We start from the raw sequence: 19,919 nt of genomic DNA, 5'->3' as shown, positions 1-19,919 counted from the left end.
TCGTCTGAGCAAAATCCGTGTACAAGCGGTAGAACACGCAGAGTGAAACAAAATCTCTCTTAAGACTTAAGGGTTCGATACCGCTTGTAAGCCTGGGATCATCGACAATTCTCATAACTTGTCTTTGCACAGAGTCGAAGGGTTCAAGCTGGTATCTAGGTGCTTCCGAGCATAAGTGATAGCAATACTCCATGTGGGGCCGAATATGCGATTTGTAGAGCATTAATCACTGATCCGGCGTAATGCTTCGCTCTATTAAGCACGCCGAGTGTTTTGGATGCCAGCTTCACCTTATCTTCGAGGTGGCCACGGAACTGTACGCCACTAGAGACGTCAACACCAAGGATCTCAATGCCTTTAGAGATGTTAAGAGACGTGCTCTAGAACTGTAAAGGTACAGCTAATGGGTTTTTTAGCGGTGAATGCGCTTATGATTGATTGATATAATACTAGAGAGAGACTTTGTACAAAAGTCGATTGCTTGGGCACCTCTGTCCCATTCGTGTTTCAACCATAAAGCAGTTGTGTTTGCATAGCTGTGTTTCGGTTTGAAGGGTGGGATATGGCGTGAATTTACTGGGTACGGAGAAATAACACCTGAGTCCTCAGGAATGGCAACGCATGGGGGGTATCATGGGTGAAACAGTACACTCAGTTGTGTCCATGGTACTGCTCGTGTCTATAGGCGACGGTTACCACTTTCCATCGGGTGGGCCGTCAGCTTGTTTGCCATACTAAGTTGTATAAAAAAAAAAACAATTGTGTACAAACGGTAATATGCTTATACGAGGTTTGTCCGGAAAGTACGTATAAAAGTTTTTTAAAAATTTTATTTTACAATTATTCAGGTAAATCAATTTTATCCCCTTCAAAGTACTCCCCCTGTGACATAATGCACTTGTGCCAACGCCGTTTCCACTGTGAGAAGGCTCCTTGAAAGTCCTCTGGTTGTAGGTTTCTCAGCTGCCCCGTCGTAGCTTTTTTTATCTCATTTATGTCCCCCAAATGCCGCCCCCGAAGTACCAATTTGGTTTTTGGGAACAAGAAGAAGTCACACGGGGCCAAATCCGGCGAATAGGGGGGGTGTTCGGTCACCGTAATGGAATTTTTACTCAAAAACTCACGGACAACAAGAGAGGTGTGGGCAGGGGCATTGTCGTGGTGAAGAATCCAACGCCCCTCTCGCGCCAATTCTGGACGAACTCGTGCCACACGAGCTTTGAGGCGTCTGAGCACATCGACGTAGAATTTTCCATCAACTGTCTGGCCTGGAGGGACGAATTCTTGATGGACAATCCCCCGAACATCGAACTCTTTCTCGGCCCTCTCTGAATCTTTTTAGCCACTTGTGGACGGTTGGTTCCTTCACAGCATCATCCCCATAAACTGTTCTGAGATCGGCAAAAATTTCACGGCCATTCTTGCCGAGTTTCGAGAGAAACTTGATTACGACGCGCTGCTCTTCAACGGAAGCGGGCTCCATGCCGACGGGGTTTCGTTAAGAGGTAACTTCACAGATGGCGTGACAAGCCAGTTCGCACCGCACGGCGGTCAGACCAGAACTGAAGCATTGTTAGGGACATAAGGAAGGGGTCCTGCGCTTACCTGGCCTCCCCACTCCTCTTTCTCGCATTCCAGAACACTTTTATACGAACTTTCCGGACAGACCTCGTAAAGCATGACGTTAAATATTCAAATCTTGATAACGATCTCAAATAATCTGCAGTAATAAAGCCTTTATTCGGAATCTTATATTTGAGCTGTAAAATATTTATAGTGGTACATAATTACTTAATAATAAAACTTTTTTTTTTTATACCACAAAGGCGGCAAATAAACGTATAATTCGTCTAATGGTAAACGTAACGTACACTGTATGGGGGAGAAAGGATTGTCAATAAGGCGGACTTTTTTTTTAATGGGTGATAATGGAATGGTAACCTCACTCGCGCTATCGGTATACACCGGCGAGGCACCAGTGAAGGATGATAGGTGAGGATGAAGCAGGTCAGTTAGCCCATCGTGACGAATTCAATAAGAATTGTTCACGATGGTTTCCAGGGGGAACCACGTGGAGATCAATGGCTGTCATAACAATAGGGCTGTCAATCTCAATTCCTAACAATCCCTTTCCCCCCAATAAGGCGGACTATCAGTCCCATTGCTTACAATATACCCTGTCAGGTCGACCTCAACGCGGTCCCCCCTGGAAACCATCGTGATGAATATCAGGTGTATTCATCACGATGGGCTAACTCAGCTGCCTTTTCATTCTCAACTCTCACCCCTCACTGGTGCCCCGCCAGCGTATACCGTTAGCGCAGACGGGGTTACTATTACAATATTGAGGGAGAAGGGTTTGTAAGCAATGTGGACTACCAGTCCCATTGCTAGCAATATACCCAGCCAGGTCGACCTCCTCGCGGTTCTCCCTGGAAACTATCATGGTTAATTCCTGATGAATTCATCATGATGGGCTAACTGGCCTGTTTTCATTCTCATCTATCACCCTTCACTGGTGCTCCGCCAGCGTATCCCGTTAGCGCAGGCGAGGTTACCATACCATTTTCACCCAACAAAAAAAATCGGCCATTGCCATTCCGTCCACTAAATATGGCAACTACTGACAAAACCTCCTTATGGGAAAGGCTTATGTTCAGCAATGGACAGTTAACGGATATATGATGATGACGAAACGTACATAGAATGAAATTGATAAGGAAAATGGAGACGTTTGGAGGCCCGTAGAATCAGGGGGCCTACCATGAAATATTTTCCGAAATTTCGGGGCCGAACGAAACAGAAATTTAATGTTAAAAATACATAATACATGCCGTTTAAAATTATTAAAAATGTTAAATTATCATTCCTCTGGACTATTAGAATAGGATTTATGATGAACAAAATGTTAAACTCCATTTACTGGACCGATTTCGGTACGAACAAAAACACGAAATTGAGCCCGAAAATTCGAAATTTCATTTTATGGTAGACCACCAGAGCTCGCGGCGGGCCGTCCCTTTCGCCCCCGCCCCCTATTTGTCCAATACTGCCGTAGCTTGTAGTGGACACTCGCAACAACACTTACAGCAACAGGAGTGCCATTGCCGACTTTAAAGAATCCTTTAAATTAAGACTTCTAATACTCTTTAAGAAAACCTTTGTAGAGAGATTAAGAGATTAAAATTATTTTTTCATCTAATGAAAAGTAGTAATCAATGCTTTTTATTTAAATAATATAATCGAAATTTATTATTAGATGCAATATAGCATAAAATTCAGAATACGAACTATGATAAAATAATTTAAAGCGTTTATTTACCTACACAACTGATTGTTTATAAACATAAAAAGTAATGCCATCTAGTTTAACTAACCACAAACACTAATACGATGACGTCACGAATTCATCGAATAATAATGCCATCTATTTGTTTATCTAAGTATCGCAAAAATACGCGTCATTTACAATAGTTATGACAGTTAGTTGTACTAGATGGCGCTATTTTTTCAGAATTTTTAAAAAAATATTAAATTATATAAATATAGAGAGATATTTTGAATTGATTTTTTAATTTTCATATTTGTTTAATAACATTCGTAAAACTTTGAAAAAAATACTGTACAAAATTAGTTTGCTTGGGCACCTCTGTCCAATTTGTGTTTGTACCATGAAGCAGTCGTGTTTGCATGGCTGTTTCGGTTTGAAGAGTGAGATATGGCAGTGAATTTACAGGGTACAGAGGAATAACACTCGATTCCTCAAGAATGACAACGCATGGGAGGTATCATGGATGAAACAGTATACACTGTTATGTCCATGGTACTGCTCATATCTATAGCGACGGGTACCACTTTCTATCAGGAGGACCGTCAGCTTATTTGCAATTCTAAGTTGCATAAAATAAATAAATAAATAAATAAATTATTAAAACCTTGATTTCTATAGAGGCAGGTAGTGAAATCAAATGCGACATTCAACGCCTTTGTGGTCCCTGGCCCACCGCAACTCACCCAGGACCTGGTACCAGTTACAATGACCAGGGAACTGGAGTTGGAGGATGACATGAAGGAATATTGGGGTTTCTACCTGTTGAAGGGCTCTACAGTCACTGTATCCACATGCGTGAGGTCAGTGGATCGTTATTGGATAAAGTTGGAATGACCATGGGGTCATTTAGTAATTATTAGTAATGGGGACTAGTCGCCCCACTACTACCTACCCTATTAGTTTAACCTCCACATGGTCACTTTGTAGTAAATCATCATGATGAATCAAATTACGAGTCTTCATCCTCACCTACCATCACTGGTGCCCCGCCAACGTATATTATTAGTACAGGGAGGTTGTCATACAAAAAAAATATCAAAATCGGCAGAAAATTAGAAAAAAAGTTGCGTAACATGCAAGTCAAGTCGTTTTTCAATGCACTTTCTTGCACGCACAACCACTCTTTGGAATCAACTTCCAGCAGCAGTATTTCCGAACCGATACGACAACATAACCTTTAAAAAAAGAGCATATTCCTTTTTAAAAAGTCGGCAGTACACCTGCCTTTGGTATTGTGGGTGATCATGGACGTCGGTAGTCACTTACCATCAGGTGAGCCGCAATATCGTTTGCCCCCTGTGTTGTATTAATTAGTACATATATGTGTACATGACGGACTTATTGCTAAAAGCATTCTCTCCCAGTCAACCATAGGGAAGTGTTAGAATACTCGAATGCGGTACTACTAATTATTGATATACATACATACTAAAATTACATATATAAACGAATAAATATATATAAATAACAAATATACTTACACATATATAAAATATACTATATTATACATGAAAATGAGAATAATATACTACATATTACTGCTGTTATCTTTCCTTCTCCCTTCCTTTCTTCTTTCTCGTATTTGTTATCTCTTTCCTCCTCGCTGTCGTGTCGTCTTGCTGTTTCAATTACACAATCAAAAAATATTTCTCGCAGGTGGCCAGGAGCATCTCTCATAATGATAAAAGGTTACAAGCACTTAAAAGAATGTGCCTACATAGGAGACGACTCCTCTGAAGAGTTGGACGAATTGATGGAAGCTAACAAGCTTGGACTGTTGTCCAATGCTGAACTAATAGAAAAGATACAGGAGTTAAACAAAATCGACGGAAAAGCAAATCAGCCTGGTGAGATTTATGCATATTAAATTAATCATCATCGTCATCATTTCAGCCTATAACTGTCCACTATTTTTTTTATGCCACTGAAGTGGCAAACAAACGTACGACCCACCTGATGGTAAACGGTTACCGAAGCCTGTGAACGCTTGCAATACCAGGGGTGCCACGTGCGCGTTGCCGACCCTGAAGAAACTTTAATACGATCTTTTAAAAAACCCAAATTGATCGATTGAAACCTTCTCATATCAATACATATAATAAAATCGTAACTGGTCACTGTCTGTACATGGAAGATATATAAGAAAAACTATTGTAGAGAGGCTTTATGAATGGAATAGAACACAAAACAAAAATTTTTAGAATTGTCTGTTTGTCATTACGTTTGTGCGCGCTAATCTCAGAAACGGCTTAACCGACTAGAACACTATCTTCACTAATGCGTTGTAGTTTGATCCATTTAACATTTAGTGTTTATTTTATTTAAATCGGTTCATAAATAAAAAAGTTATATCAATCTAAATAATCGCATATAAAGTGCTATAAAATAACCGATCAGTTGAATTTGCTGAAACTTTATGAAGATTTTAACATAGATACGTAATTAAGTGATGCAATAACAAGTAAATAAATAAATATTATTTTTCTAATATAACTCTTGCTAATATTATAAATATAAAAGTTAGTCTTTTTGTTTGTTATCTTGACGGCTTAACCAATTAGTATGAAATTTAGTAAACCTACACGTGCTATACAAGATGGAGATAAACTAAGATATAGACTATTTTCTATGCCGGTCAATAAACTCGTCCCGGTCACGCGGACAGAGTCGCAGGTAAAAGCTTGCTGAATATAATATAGTATATTCTAATAGAATTACAATTTTATGCACCTTACAATGGCAAACAAGCTGACGGCCCGCCTGGTGGGAAGTAGTAACTGTCGCGTATAGACATGAGCAGTACCATGGACATAACAAATATGGTTTCAGATGCAATGAAACGTCACAAGCCTGGCGTCAGCTTCCACGACCCGAACAATGTTGTGAACGTGACGTCATCAGACACCGTACCGACTCTTGACGTCACTGATCATGATCCCAAGGTATGAACAAATCAGTCAATCAAAACAAAATGTTTATTTATTATTATATTAAACTTGAGAGGTTTTGCCAATAGGTACCAGAGGGAGACTGTACAAAAGTCGATTGCTTGGCTACCTCTGTCCCATTCGTGTTTCTACCGTGAAGCAGTTGTGTTTGCATGACTGTTTCGGTTTAAAAGGTTGGGATATGGCGTGAATTTACTGGGTACAGAGGAATAACATCCGAGTCCTTAGGAATGGCAACGCATGGGGGGTAACATGGGCGAAACAGTATACTCTGTTATGTCCATGGTACTGCTCATGTCTATAGGCGACAGTTACCGCTTTCCATCAGGTGGGCCGTCAGCTTGTTTGCCATTCTAAGTTGTATAAAAAAAAGGTACCATACTTCACAAGTAGGTTGGCAACCGTAGTTAGGCTTTGCTGCTGTCCATTCCTCGAACATTAAGTTCCCTTAGTCGGGTTTTATAACACCCACAGAACAGGAAAGGGTGATCCTTTTTATCCCACGATATACGCAGGACCACGTGGCTTTACAAGTTACCCCTCATTCACAAACATGAAAAAGAACCAGTATTACTACTCTACCATAATACGTAATTGATACACCCTGTACACGAACAAACCTATTTTTTAAACCACTATGGTAGCAAACAAGCATATAGCCCACCTGATGGTAAGCGAATACCGTAGCCTATGAACACCTTCAAATCTAGCAACCATACCGCCATTTTTAAAAGACCGGCAGCCAACACACTCGCTATGCCTCTGGTGTTGCGTAAAGAAAAATATTCGATCGTCAGTCTAGCTTGAATGAGTATAGTTTTACATTACTTTTTCAGGAATTACGTGAGATTCTAGAACGTCTCCACGCTTTGCGGCAAGAGGCGAAAGTGGAATCTTTGAAGTACTATACACCACCGCCTCACTTAATGGCCCTACCTGGTCTGCACAGACACAGGGATACTAATGTGGATAGGGATGAAAGGAGGTGGATATACTTCAAAGGTACGTGAACTGAACATTATGTTTATAATGGATGATAATGGAATGGTAACCCCGCCTGCGCTATTGGAATACGTTGGCGGGACACCAGTGAAGGATTATAATGAAAAGGCAGGTCAGTTAGCCCATCGTGATTTATTCACCTGGAATTTAGCACGATGATTTCCGGATTAAACGGTATTTGAGTCTTTTTTTTTTACATTTAAAAAAGAGATAAAAAAAGAGTAATTGTTAAGTTTTCTGCGAGTTCTTCTCAGCAGATAACAACATTCCGAACCCAGTAATAGCGTCATACAAAATTGATAATTTAAAAGGGCTTGTGAACAATATTTGTATGTATTTTGTATTGTGTTTTGGACTTTTTTTTTTGATGGGTGAAAATGGCATGGTAACCCCGCCTACGCTAACGGGATACGCTGGCGGAGCACCAGTGAAGGGTGATAGATGAGAATGAAAACAGGCCAGTTAGCCCATCATGATGAATTCATCAGGAATTAACCATGATAGTTTCCAGGGGGAACCGCGAGGTCAACCTGGTTGGGTATATTGCTAACAATGGGATTCTCAGTCTCCATTACTAACAATCCCTTTCCCCCCTGTGTTTTGGACTAAACTCTCAACTTGATGGAGAGCGACATTTCAATAGATAAAATAGATTTAAGGATTTGTTTTTTGTAAATAAGGGGATTAGAAACTATTATAGGGTCTTAACGAGTTAACTCTCTTTCAATCGAAACTTTATGCAACTTAGAATGGCAATCAAGCTGACGGCCCACCTGATGGAAAGTGGTAAACGTCGTTTATAGACATGAGCAGTACCATGGACATAACAGAGTATACTGTAAGTACTAGACTCGTTTGTGATCGTATCAGTCAACTCGTGATTACGGCCTATATAACTTCAATAGAAACATCCAGAAAAACCCTAAGCATACGACAATTATTATATTTAACTAGTAAATTATCACGTTAATGCCTATTTCATAAAACCATAAATTGTACGATGTGAAAGTTTTACAATGAACAAACAAACTAACTGTGGAAGACTACCAATGTTTTTACATTCTATACAGATATGCAGATAAGGCACAAGTCAATAAAAATTATTTGCAATTGGATACAGAATTTTATACTACATTTAATAGTATATTAGAATTTGAAGATGGATTTGAATACAGTGAACTTGTTTTGAATCTTTCCTTTGTTACAGCAACTATTTATAAATGATAAGAGTTGCTATTATTGCAGAATTATGGCTAATTGGCTATTTTTTTTATACAACTTAGAATGGCAAACAAGCTAACGGCCCACCTGATGGAAAGTGGTAACCGTCGCCTATAGACATGAGCAGTACCATGGACATAACAGAGTACACTGTTTTGCCCATGACTCAGGTGTTAATCCTCTGTACCCAGTAAATTCACGCCATATCCCACCCTTCAAACCGAAACACAGCCATGCAAACAAAACTGCTTCACGGTTGAAACACGAATGGGACAGAGGTACCCAAGCAATCGACTTTTGTACAAAGTCTCCCTCTGGTGAGTGGTGGTTGTGGAGTGGTGGATGGTGGCTTTTACCAGCGGCTTCCTCTATGTGACTAGGATACCTTATTGGCCATGATTCAAAGTAGCCTATGTCCTTCTCCATCCAATATACTAAACAAGCAACAAGGAGTATATGAAAAAGGAACATGAGGGAAAGGAATTGTTAGTAATGGGATCTTAAAGCTCCATTGCTGCCAATAGACAAAGTCGACCTCCGCGAAATTTCCCCATTTCAAAACGTTAGATAGATAATTTATTTGCATTACTTACAACACACAAATTATAACATATATACATATACATAAAAAGCGAGATAACATACATGATTAAACAAAAAAAAATGCATAAAGCCAAATAATTTTTTTTTTTTCTTTTATGCGTGTGCCATAACAATACAAAATGGTCACAACTCAGTTTACTGCTTCGCCCTCAAAAGAGCAAAGCACTGATATTCTGTATATGTGTTCTGATATTGTGTATAATGTTACTAGTGTATTCTATTAGTAAAAGTTTTGTTGAGAGGCAAAAGTTAGACATTCCAGCAAGTTACCTCTATGTTCCATTTGTCTGCTAGATAAACTATCATATCTGTCTGTTTACTGTATATCTATCTTTTTATTGTACGGATAATCTGGTAGTATTGTTTAATTGTTACCCTATTCCCTTTGACCGCAACAGAATATCAGTGCTTTGCTCTTGTGAGGGCGAAGCAATAAACTGAGTTGTGGCCATTTTGTATTGCTATGGCACACTCACAAACGAAAATTGTATTTCGTTTTATGTATTTTTTTTTTAATCATTTATGTTATCTCGCTTTTTTTTTTGTATATGTATGTTGTAATTTGTGTGCTGTAAGTAAGTAATGCAAATAAATTATCTATCTATCTATCTATCTGATGTACCGAATTAATAAATAAATATTATACTACGTAACCACTCAAATCACTTATCATTTCTATTGAGTTCAAATTACTACAATACAAATAAATATTATCTATTACAGATATTGATGGGAATGACACTCAAATAGATAATACTGATCAAACAGTTAATACAGAGAAAACAACTACAACTACCATTCCTATAGATGAAGCTACAAATAATGTTGAGGCAACAAAAGTTACTGAAAAAGATAGCAAAGTGACTGGTATTGATAAACATGTAAATAAAGAAGTAATTCAAAATAAAACTATTAAAGAAGATGCAGTTGAAAGTGATGGAAAAAATAAATCGATTCCTGTTGGACTAAAAGTGATTGATGTTGCTTACACAACACCGGTAATTGTTTATAATATTTTTACAATTTATAGAATCTGTAGAGATCTAGTGTCGATAGAAATACGTGACATAGTAAAATTAGAAGCATGTTATAATAATACAGTTATAAAATGTGTATAAATTTGACTCAAGTATCTACTATAATGCCAAGTAAATATATCAATGTAATATTTTGTTTTTCATAAAGAATTTTACATTATTATTATTATTTAGCCGTGTAAGTCCCGGCATAGAACAGGCCACCCTTTCCTTTCCCGTGGGTGTCGTAAGAGGCAACTAAGGGAGCGTATGGCTGAGGGATGGACAACAGCTCTCTCTCACTCTCAACTCAACTCTCTCTTAAAACATGACCAAAAACCAAACTGCAGTTGCCAATCCGCCTGCCAAGCGTGGCAACAACTGACAAAACCTCCCTTATGGGAAAGACTGTGTTCAGCAATGAACAGTAAACGACTGATACAATATTATTATTATTATTGAGAGACAAGACAAATGAGTTTTTTCATTCGGGAAAACCTATGACGACCTTTCCATAATTTTTTTTAAAGTTACTGCGAATTCTTATCAGTGATAGGAATTTTAAGATGTTTTTTTGCAGCGATGTTTTTTTTTTATCGGGGATATATCGTTTATGGATGAGTGTGAATAATTTTCCATTAACAGATACTCGTATGTGTACCAAAATTTAAATAAATATGTGACAACTTATGTCCCGACTTTTGTCTAATATTTTATGTTTCTTTGATTAAATTTAACATTGTTAATTTACAGAGTCCCCATATCGAGGAAATGAACTCAAAAGAAGTTTTCGAAGATGTTCTGAAGAAATTACAAGCTTTAGGGGATAGAGGAAAGAGAGTGCTGTCTAAATTGCATGAAACCATGGGATTGCAGTACAATGCGGTAAAGGAATCCAAAATCTATCTAACTACATTTCTGTATTATCCTAAATATAGGCTATACAAAAAATCTGGAATTTATTCTTCTAAGAAAAAGATCTTATGATACAAAAGATCAAAATTACTTTTATGCAATTAAGATAACAAACAAACTAACACCTCACATGACTGAAGGTGGTGACTGCTGGCTAAAGACCGAAGCCTACGAGTAGTAAAATTATTCATGGCTCCCCACAGGCGTAGCCATTTCTGACGACTGTGATGTAATATTCCCGTACCTGTAATTTCACTGCCATATACTACTCTATTGGGATATCCTACCCGCAAGGAATCAGTGGGTACAGGTGGCTCAGGACTATTCCTTGTAGAAGCCTATGGAGGAGTCAAATTTAAAAAATATGATCTCATCTCTAGCGTCCTAATTTTCTCTGGGTGTTCTATCGCCTCCCTAAAAGGCTCAAACGCTCACTAGGGATCATTATCGCCTACTTTGAGACCCTGTGCCCTAATATTAGAAGAGTTAGCAATATAAAAATGTCTCTGAAACTGCACACGCTGATGAACTCCGGTGGTCTTAGGTACCCTTAGGTTAAGTTCTCTATTTTATGAGCGGCTAAGTAAAGAACATTTGGGGGTACAACCCATAATCATCTTTTATCATCATTATCTGTCCATTGCTGAACATAGGCCCCCCATAGATGCCATAAGACACGGTCCCCGAGCTACCAGCATCCACTGACTCCCTGCAATGCATTTGAGTTCGTTGCTACATCTAGCGAGGCCCCCACTATGAAAGTCACCCATCGATTTTCAAAACTTCGAGTTATGTGACCAGTCCATTGTCAATTCAGCTTGTTTATCCTTCGGGCTATGTCAGTCACTTTAATTTATCTATGGATATCCTCATTTTTTAATTCAATTAAACAAAGAAACTCCGAGGGTAATCCTCTTCGTAGCTTGCGGAGCGACTTGAAGTTTTTGCATATGGGCAACTATTGTAGGGCCACGTTTGGATTCCGTAAGTAATCACTTGTAACACGAAAATCTGCTTATTGTCTCAAAGCCCTTTTTGTTTAAATTAATACTAGTATTTCTCTCCTGCTGCTTCTCTAAATTTTTGCAATATTACAGCCCACAGCAGGGAGTAAGCCCACTAAATCCGACATAATGTCAGTATTGACAGGAAGCAGCGAGGAACTGGACAGGCTGCGGAACATCTTGGTGGAGGCGATAGACGAGGAGAAGACCAGATCACGCAGACAGCGTAAGTGTTATTTCATTGATTATATAATTAGCATATTTTTAACCGACTTCATAAAAAGAGGTTCTCTATTCGTTTGTATTTTTTTTTCTGTTTCATTATTATTATCATCATCATCAGCTGTTATCTGTCCACTGCTGAATATAGGTCTACCCCATAGATTGCCATAAGGAACATTCTTAAGCTACCTGCATTCACCGACTCCCTGCAATGCATGTGAGGTCGTCACTCCATCTAGTGTAGGGTCGTAATACACTGCCTTTGCCCGTACGGGTCGCCACTCGAGAACCTTTCTTCGCCACCAGTTGTCAGTTCTTCGAACTATGTGACCAGCCTATTGCCACTTCAGCTTGCTTATCCTTTTTAAGTTTGTTACCTCAGAACTCCGTCGTTTATAAACTAATTTGGAAAATTTATATTTGAAAGGATAGATATACTTTGAAATTGGTCCGAATGCTGTTGGTAAGAAGGTCTTACACGGGTAGATAGCATTTTCGAAAAAAACATGTAGCCTATTTTACTCGCTCATAATGTTTTTTTGCTTTCTATATTTGAAAGAATTTTTAAAAACGATTGTATTGTTTTTGAGTTTATCCATTACAAACAAATAAATAAACAATCAAATATATAATATTATTATTTATAATATTATTTATTTATATATTTAATTATTTGTTGAGTCAACAAAACCAGCTCTAGTTTAAAATTACTCAATAGTTACTATATCTCGCAATGTTTATCGTTGTTTTGATATGTGTATAATATATATTGCATATGTATATACCAGAGGGAGACTGTACAAAAGTCTATTGCTGGGGTACCTCTGTCCCATTTGTGATTCTACCGTGAAGCAGTTGTGTTTGCATGGCTGTATTTCGGTTTGAAGAATGGGATATGGCGTGTATTTACAGGGTACAGCGGAATAACACATGAGTCTTCAGGAATGGCAATGCATGGAGGGTATCATGGGTGAAACAGTATACTCTGTTATGTCCATGGTGCTTCTCATGTCTATAGGCGACGGTTACCACTTACCATCAGGTGGGCCGTCAGCTTGTTTGCCATTCTGAGTTGTATAAAAAAAAATATAAAATAATAAGTCCATATATATTAAAAATAGTGTTTATGTGTTATATGTGTATTTCTTATGTATTATTATGTATAATTATTTCAGTACGTTACTATAATTATGTAACGCATTTTTCACCACATCTGTCCTTCATACGCTTTCTGTTTTTACCAAATGATTAGCTGGCAGACAAATCTATATGGCATTAAACTCGTCAATTGTACAAAGTCTTATAATACAAGAAATAAATAAATAAATAAATATTATAGATAAGTAGATAATCCTAAAAAAAACTTAAAATCTTTACACCAACCATACACATTATCATAACTTAAGTCAACATTATGTAAAAACTGTGACAGAATCGACACTGTGAACATCTCATAACCTCTTAGACAAGGACAGTCTTTTTTCTATGTACCTACATATTTGAGGTGTCACCACATTATGAAATTTTAACGAATTCCCAATATTTGGGTAGTATTACAACTTACAATAGAAAAACCAAGTATATTACACGCGATTATTCTCATAGTGTCATCGTGATTATCTGATTATCATTGTATCAGATTTTAACTGTCCACTGCTGAACATAAGCCTCCCCCTTGGGTTATGCCAGTGGTTGCCACGCTTGGCAGGCGAATTGGCAACTGCAGTTAGGCTTTTACTGATTTTTTTATACAACTTAGAATGGTAAACAAGCTGACGGTCTATTTGATGGAAAGTGGTAACCGTCGGTTATAGACATGAGCAGTACCATGGCCATAACAGGGTATACTGTTTCGCCCACGATACCCCCCATGCGTTGCCATTCCTGAGGAGTCAGATGTTATTCCTCTGTACCCTGTAAATTCACGCCATATCCCACCCTTCAAACCAAAACACAGCCACGCAAACACAGCTCCTTCACGGTAGAAACACGAATGGAACAGAGGTACCCAAGCAATCGACTTTTATACAATCTCCCTGTGGTAAAATGTTTTAAGACGGATGGTACTGCTCCTTCCTCAACCGACTAAGTTCTCTTAGTCGCTTCTTACGACACTCACGGGAATAGAAGGAGTGGCCTATCCTATGCCAGGACCACACGCCATACGAGTAGAATGAGAATAGGATATATTACTTACTAACAGTCCCCTCCCCCTGGATAGACTTGTAGGAGTTCCGTATTCATTATTTAAGGAACCATCTCTTTTGAGAAGAGATCTGTGTCCAACTCTGGGATTTGGAGAGAATGGGATTGTTAGTAGTGAAGTCTAATTGTCCCCTTGCTAGTAATATACCCTATCAGGTCGACCTCCAGGCGTTTTCCCCTTAAAATCATCACGATTAATTATTTGATTGAATTCGTCACGATGGACCAACTGACCTGGTTTCCTCACCTACCACCACTCACTGGTGCCCCACCAGCGTATACCGATAGCGCAGGCGAGGCTACCATTCCATTATCAACCACTATTTATTAATTCACTCTTGCGCCACCTACCCACTTCTATCTGTTCTCCTTTAACCAAAGGTTGTCTGTAAGAGATTGCCCTAGCGATAAGACCGCCTTTTGTACCTTTATGTATATATTTTAAGCTACTGTATTTCACTTGAATTGTTTATATGTCATTGTTTATTTTTATGTTTCTGGTACAATATAGAGTTAAATAAATAAATAAACACTGGGATCTCACAGGTTGATTGTAATTGTGGTAACACTATTGGATGTAAAAACAGTATCGTTTTTTTTTATTTCTAGAGCAACGTCGCGACGCTCGTGACGAGGCCCGAACTAAAAGGCAGTTGATGTTAGGTGAAATTGAATTACAGAAGGAATTGAACGAAGATGATGAAGCGAGGAACTATGCCGCTGAAGAGGTAAATTTTTTAAAATATTTTATACGTATTTAGGAAACAAATAATACAATTAACGAATAAAATATTACATAATAAATAATTGTTAACCAATAAAGTTTTCACTATTAACTGTTACTCGTACATACAGAGCAAACGAAGTTCAAAATACAGCAATAAGTATAAAAAAAAAACTATAATAAATTACCTACAGAATACAGAGATCTGACAGACAAAAAAATTAATGAAAAACTTTACAATTTGCTTATTGGGCAATACTGTCCGACTTGACCCACTGAAACAAACTAAAATTTCATCCCAATCATCTGGACGAGTAGCGGTCCTCCACCGTGCGTTTTTCAAGGCACTTTCTTCCACGCACAACCACTCTTTGAAATCAACTTTCAGCAACAGTATTTCCGAACCGATACGACAACATAACCTTCAAGAAAAGAGTATACGAGGTCTGTCCGGAAAGTTCGTATAAAAGTGTTCTGGAATGCGAGAAAGAGGAGTGGGGAGGCCAGGTAAGCGCAGGACCCCTTCCTTATGTCCCTAACAATGCTTCAGTTCTGGTCTGACCGCCGTGCGGTGCGAACTGGCTTGTCACGCCATCTGTGAAGTTACCTCTTAACGAAACCACGTCGGCATGGAGCCCGCTTCCGTTGAAGAGCAGCGCGTCGTAATCAAGTTTCTCTCGAAACTCGGCAAGAATGGCCGTGAAATTTTTGCCGATCTCAGAACAGTTTATGGGGATGATGCTGTGAAGGAACCAACCGTCCACAAGTGGCTAAAAAGATTCAGAGAGGGCCGAGAAAGAGTTCGATGTTCGGGGGATTGTCCATCAAGAATTCGTCCCTCCAGGCCAGACAGTTGATGGAAAATTCTACGTCGATGTGCTCAGACGCCTCAAAGCTCGTGTGGCACGAGTTCGTCCAGAATTGGCGCGAGAGGGGCGTTGGATTCTTCACCACGACAATGCCCCTGCCCACACCTCTCTTGTTGTCCGTGAGTTTTTGAGTAAAAATTCCATTACGGTGACCGAACACCCCCCTATTCGCCGGATTTGGCCCCGTGTGACTTCTTCTTGTTCCCAAAAACCAAATTGGTACTTCGGGGGCGGCATTTGGGGGACATAAATGAGATAAAAAAAGCTACGACGGGGCAGCTGAGAAACCTACAACCAGAGGACTTTCAAGGAGCCTTCTCACAGTGGAAACGGCGTTGGCACAAGTGCATTATGTCACAGGGGGAGTACTTTGAAGGGGATAAAATTGATTTACCTGAATAATTGTAAAATAAAATTTTTAAAAAACTTTTATACGTACTTTCCGGACAAACCTCGTATTCCTTTGTAAAAGGCCGGCAGCACACCTGAAACGCCGCTGGTGTTGTGGGTGATCATAGGCGGCGGTAGTCACTTACCATCAGGGGAGCCGCATGCTCGTTTGCCCCCTGTGTTGTAAAAAAGAAATTGGGCAATGTTTTTATTCATTTGAAGACTATTTCAATGCAAAATTTTAAGAACAAATTCCAATTTACCATAAATGTTTGCACGCCACACGGTTGAATGCAGTGAGTCTTTTCTTTAACATTAAATACTTCTAATGTATTAACCTGTATTCGAGCAAATAAAGTTATCATTCTTTTTTTTCATACAACTTAGAATGGCAAACAAGCTGACGGCCCACCTGATGGAAAGTGGTAACCGTCGCCCATAGACATGAGCAGTACCATGGACATAACAGAGTATACTGTTTCGCCCATGATACCCCCCCATACGTTGCCATTCTTAAGGACTCAGGTGTTATTCCTCTGTATCCAGATTTTAAGAAATAAATTTTGTTAATTATCACAGTGCATTAATATATTATCACATTAATTATAATTTATATTATTATGTAATTTCTTCTTAATCAATTAAAGGATCTCCAACCGGACGGCTACGCTGAACACCACGAACAAGTAAACGAAACCACAGCCTTCGATATGAGCAACTCGGAGTTCTGGTCATCATTCTCCAGCAGTGAGGAGGCGCTGCTGGAATGCGAGGGTCTGATCCTCAACTTGCCGCTTACACCACACCCGTCTTGTAATACTAGGGCGACAGACGAAGATAAGATGTCTGCAGCCCAATCCAACGCTTTGACTTACAGGTACATATCCTCATTGGTCCTTCATCATCACCATCGTTAATGTTCCACTGCTGAACATAAGCCTCCTTTGGAGGTTTTACCAGTAGTTGCCACGCTTGGCAGGCGGATTGGCATCTGCAGTTAGGCTTTAGAGATGTTTTAAAAGGGACACTGCTGCCAATCCCTAGCTTTCCCTTAGTCGTAAGTGGCAACTTAGGGAAAGCGAGGGATGGGCAGCATTGTCTCTCTTAAAACATCTCCATTCACTAATTCTCTTCGGTAGATTCTATATAGGTCTAACCGATAGAACTGTGGGGAAAGGGATTGTTAGCAATGGAGATCGACATTGCTAGCAATATGCCCTATCAGGTCGACCTCCACGTGGTTCCCCCTGGAAACCATCGTGAACAATTCTTGTTGAATTCGTCACGATGGGCTAACTGACCTGCTTCATCCTCACCTATCATCCTTCACTGGTGCCCCGCCGGTGTATACCGATAGCGCGGGTGGGGTTACCATTCCATTATCACCCATTAAAAAAAAACCGATAGAACTATAATGTAACCTTGAATTCACAGAAAAATGAATGTAAAAATGAACACAAAAGAACATTGTATTGAAGGAATGTGCATTTACAATTGACTGTATATCAATCATTATACTATAATCGTCAATCAATAGATTGGTTTGCTTATAAATAAATTAATTGACCGATTGATTCCGAGTAATATTAGTAAGTTATTACAATTGTTCTCTTTGACAACGAATCCGCTATATTATACAACTCTTCTTTTAAATAATTTAAAATAATAATAGATAAGTACCTATAAAGAGAAAGGTAGGTGGCGCAAGTGAGACACAGTAAATACAAAAAAAGTAATCAAACAAAATTTAAGATATTTATCTCTCAATAGAATTCATCATATCAGCTGTTAACCTTCCACTGCTAAGCATAGGTCTGTCCCATAAGGAGAGTTTTGCCAATAGTTGCCAAGTTGCCACGCTTGGCACATGGGTTGGCAACTACAGTTAGGCTTTGATGTTTTAAAAGAGATACTGCTGCCCGTCCCTCCAACACTAACAGGAAAGGAAGAGATGGCCCATTCTATTCATTCATTCAAGACTACATGACAATAACAATTAATGGTATATAAATTGTATATCATATTATGTCTAACAAAACTTATTTTATGTATATGTATATGTATATATATATATATATATATATATATATATATATATATATATATATATATATATATATATATAAGAATTTCATCGTGCCTCTGATCAAACTATTTATAATGACTCCTCTCCATCCAAAAGTTGGCTGGAAGAGATCGCTTTTAGCGATAAGGTCGCCCATTTTCTCACTGTGATCATTTCTTGTAATTGTTTGTATCTATAATAAGTTTACTATTGTAATCTTTTGGAGGAAACAATAAAGAGTATCTATCTATCTATCTTTCGTAACAATTATAATAAAAATATCATACAAACATAATTTTAAGGTTTATTACTCGTAACAAGCTGACTCCTTGTTATTCCGGAATCAATTCATTCATTGATATATTTCAGGGTCCCAGCAAACGGTTACTATTTCTTCGTTTTCAACTCGGAAAACGAAGTGCAAACAAATTTCATCAGAGCCAAATTTGACCTTCAGAAAACGAGGTATGACGTCGCCAGAACAGCGCTGAGAGAGTGCAAGAACAGCACGGAAAGATGTGACCTGGCCCTTGATATATTCTCCAGTCAAAAAGTAAGTTATACTCGTGTAGATACTAGCTGCATTTCGCGGCTTCACCTGCATGAATCCATACATAAAGTACCTTATATGCTAAGTTACGATATGACCTACACGTGTACTAAATTTCATTCAAAACCATTCAGTAGTGTTTCATTGATTAACAAACATTTTGGCAATAATAAAAAAAAAAAAAAAAAATTTGACATTTCATATTTCGACATTTACAAAATTCACAATTTCTTAATTATTTATTCTTATAGTTAATTGACGTTTTTAATTATTATTTATTATTATTCTTTATTCTAAATATAATCCATATAAGTGGCATATTCTATAATGATGTATCATAAATTTGTATTATAAAGTCAGGACAAACAAAAGTGTCAACTAGTATCTTTTAATACCTAGTTGTATTGAAATTTATAAATACATTGATGTATAAATAACCTAGATATATAATTAGAGATAAGTAATTAAATAAATCAATAAATTTATTCATTAATCATAAATTTAATTCTTAAAATATAACCGTTAATTTTGTTTTTATTCGCTTATTTTATAAAATATAAATATTTGCATGCCTATTTCGCTTGAGGCAATTAAATAGGTGCCAAACTTAATACTACTTGGTCTATGTTAACAATTTTAACTGTTTAATGCAAATAAACTCATTTCATTTCATCCATGCATCCTCCATTCATCCTCCATCCATACCAATTTTCGAATTTATTTATTTATTGCACCATAAACAAAAATATACAATGACAATTGGACAATTCAAGTGTAATACAGTAACATAAATACAGATTGAAATATACACATAAAGGTACAAAAGGCGGTCTTATCGCTAGGGCAATCTCTTA

General features: G+C 38.1%; 1 protein-coding gene across 2 annotated transcripts in view; it reads left to right on the top strand.

Annotated features, from left to right (window-relative positions):
• The window catches only part of LOC113510992 (uncharacterized), a 35,397-nt gene that overhangs the window by 14,608 nt on the left and 870 nt on the right, over positions 1 to 19,919 (top strand). For both annotated transcript variants that reach the window (XM_052902109.1, XM_052902110.1), the window contains 10 exons: positions 3,950 to 4,131; positions 4,988 to 5,178; positions 6,161 to 6,273; positions 7,116 to 7,281; positions 9,829 to 10,103; positions 10,875 to 11,006; positions 12,134 to 12,266; positions 15,077 to 15,195; positions 17,098 to 17,327; positions 18,885 to 19,068. In XM_052902109.1, the coding sequence (XP_052758069.1) occupies positions 3,950 to 4,131; positions 4,988 to 5,178; positions 6,161 to 6,273; positions 7,116 to 7,281; positions 9,829 to 10,103; positions 10,875 to 11,006; positions 12,134 to 12,266; positions 15,077 to 15,195; positions 17,098 to 17,327; positions 18,885 to 19,068 (1,725 nt within the window). The remainder of the gene's footprint in view (positions 1 to 3,949; positions 4,132 to 4,987; positions 5,179 to 6,160; positions 6,274 to 7,115; positions 7,282 to 9,828; positions 10,104 to 10,874; positions 11,007 to 12,133; positions 12,267 to 15,076; positions 15,196 to 17,097; positions 17,328 to 18,884; positions 19,069 to 19,919) is intronic.

This window comes from Galleria mellonella, unplaced genomic scaffold, assembly GCF_026898425.1.
Source record: "Galleria mellonella isolate WM207_F2 unplaced genomic scaffold, CSIRO_AGI_GalMel_v1 utg87, whole genome shotgun sequence".
Lineage (NCBI taxonomy): Eukaryota > Metazoa > Arthropoda > Insecta > Lepidoptera > Pyralidae > Galleria > Galleria mellonella.
This window is presented reverse-complemented; position numbering and strand designations above follow the sequence as displayed.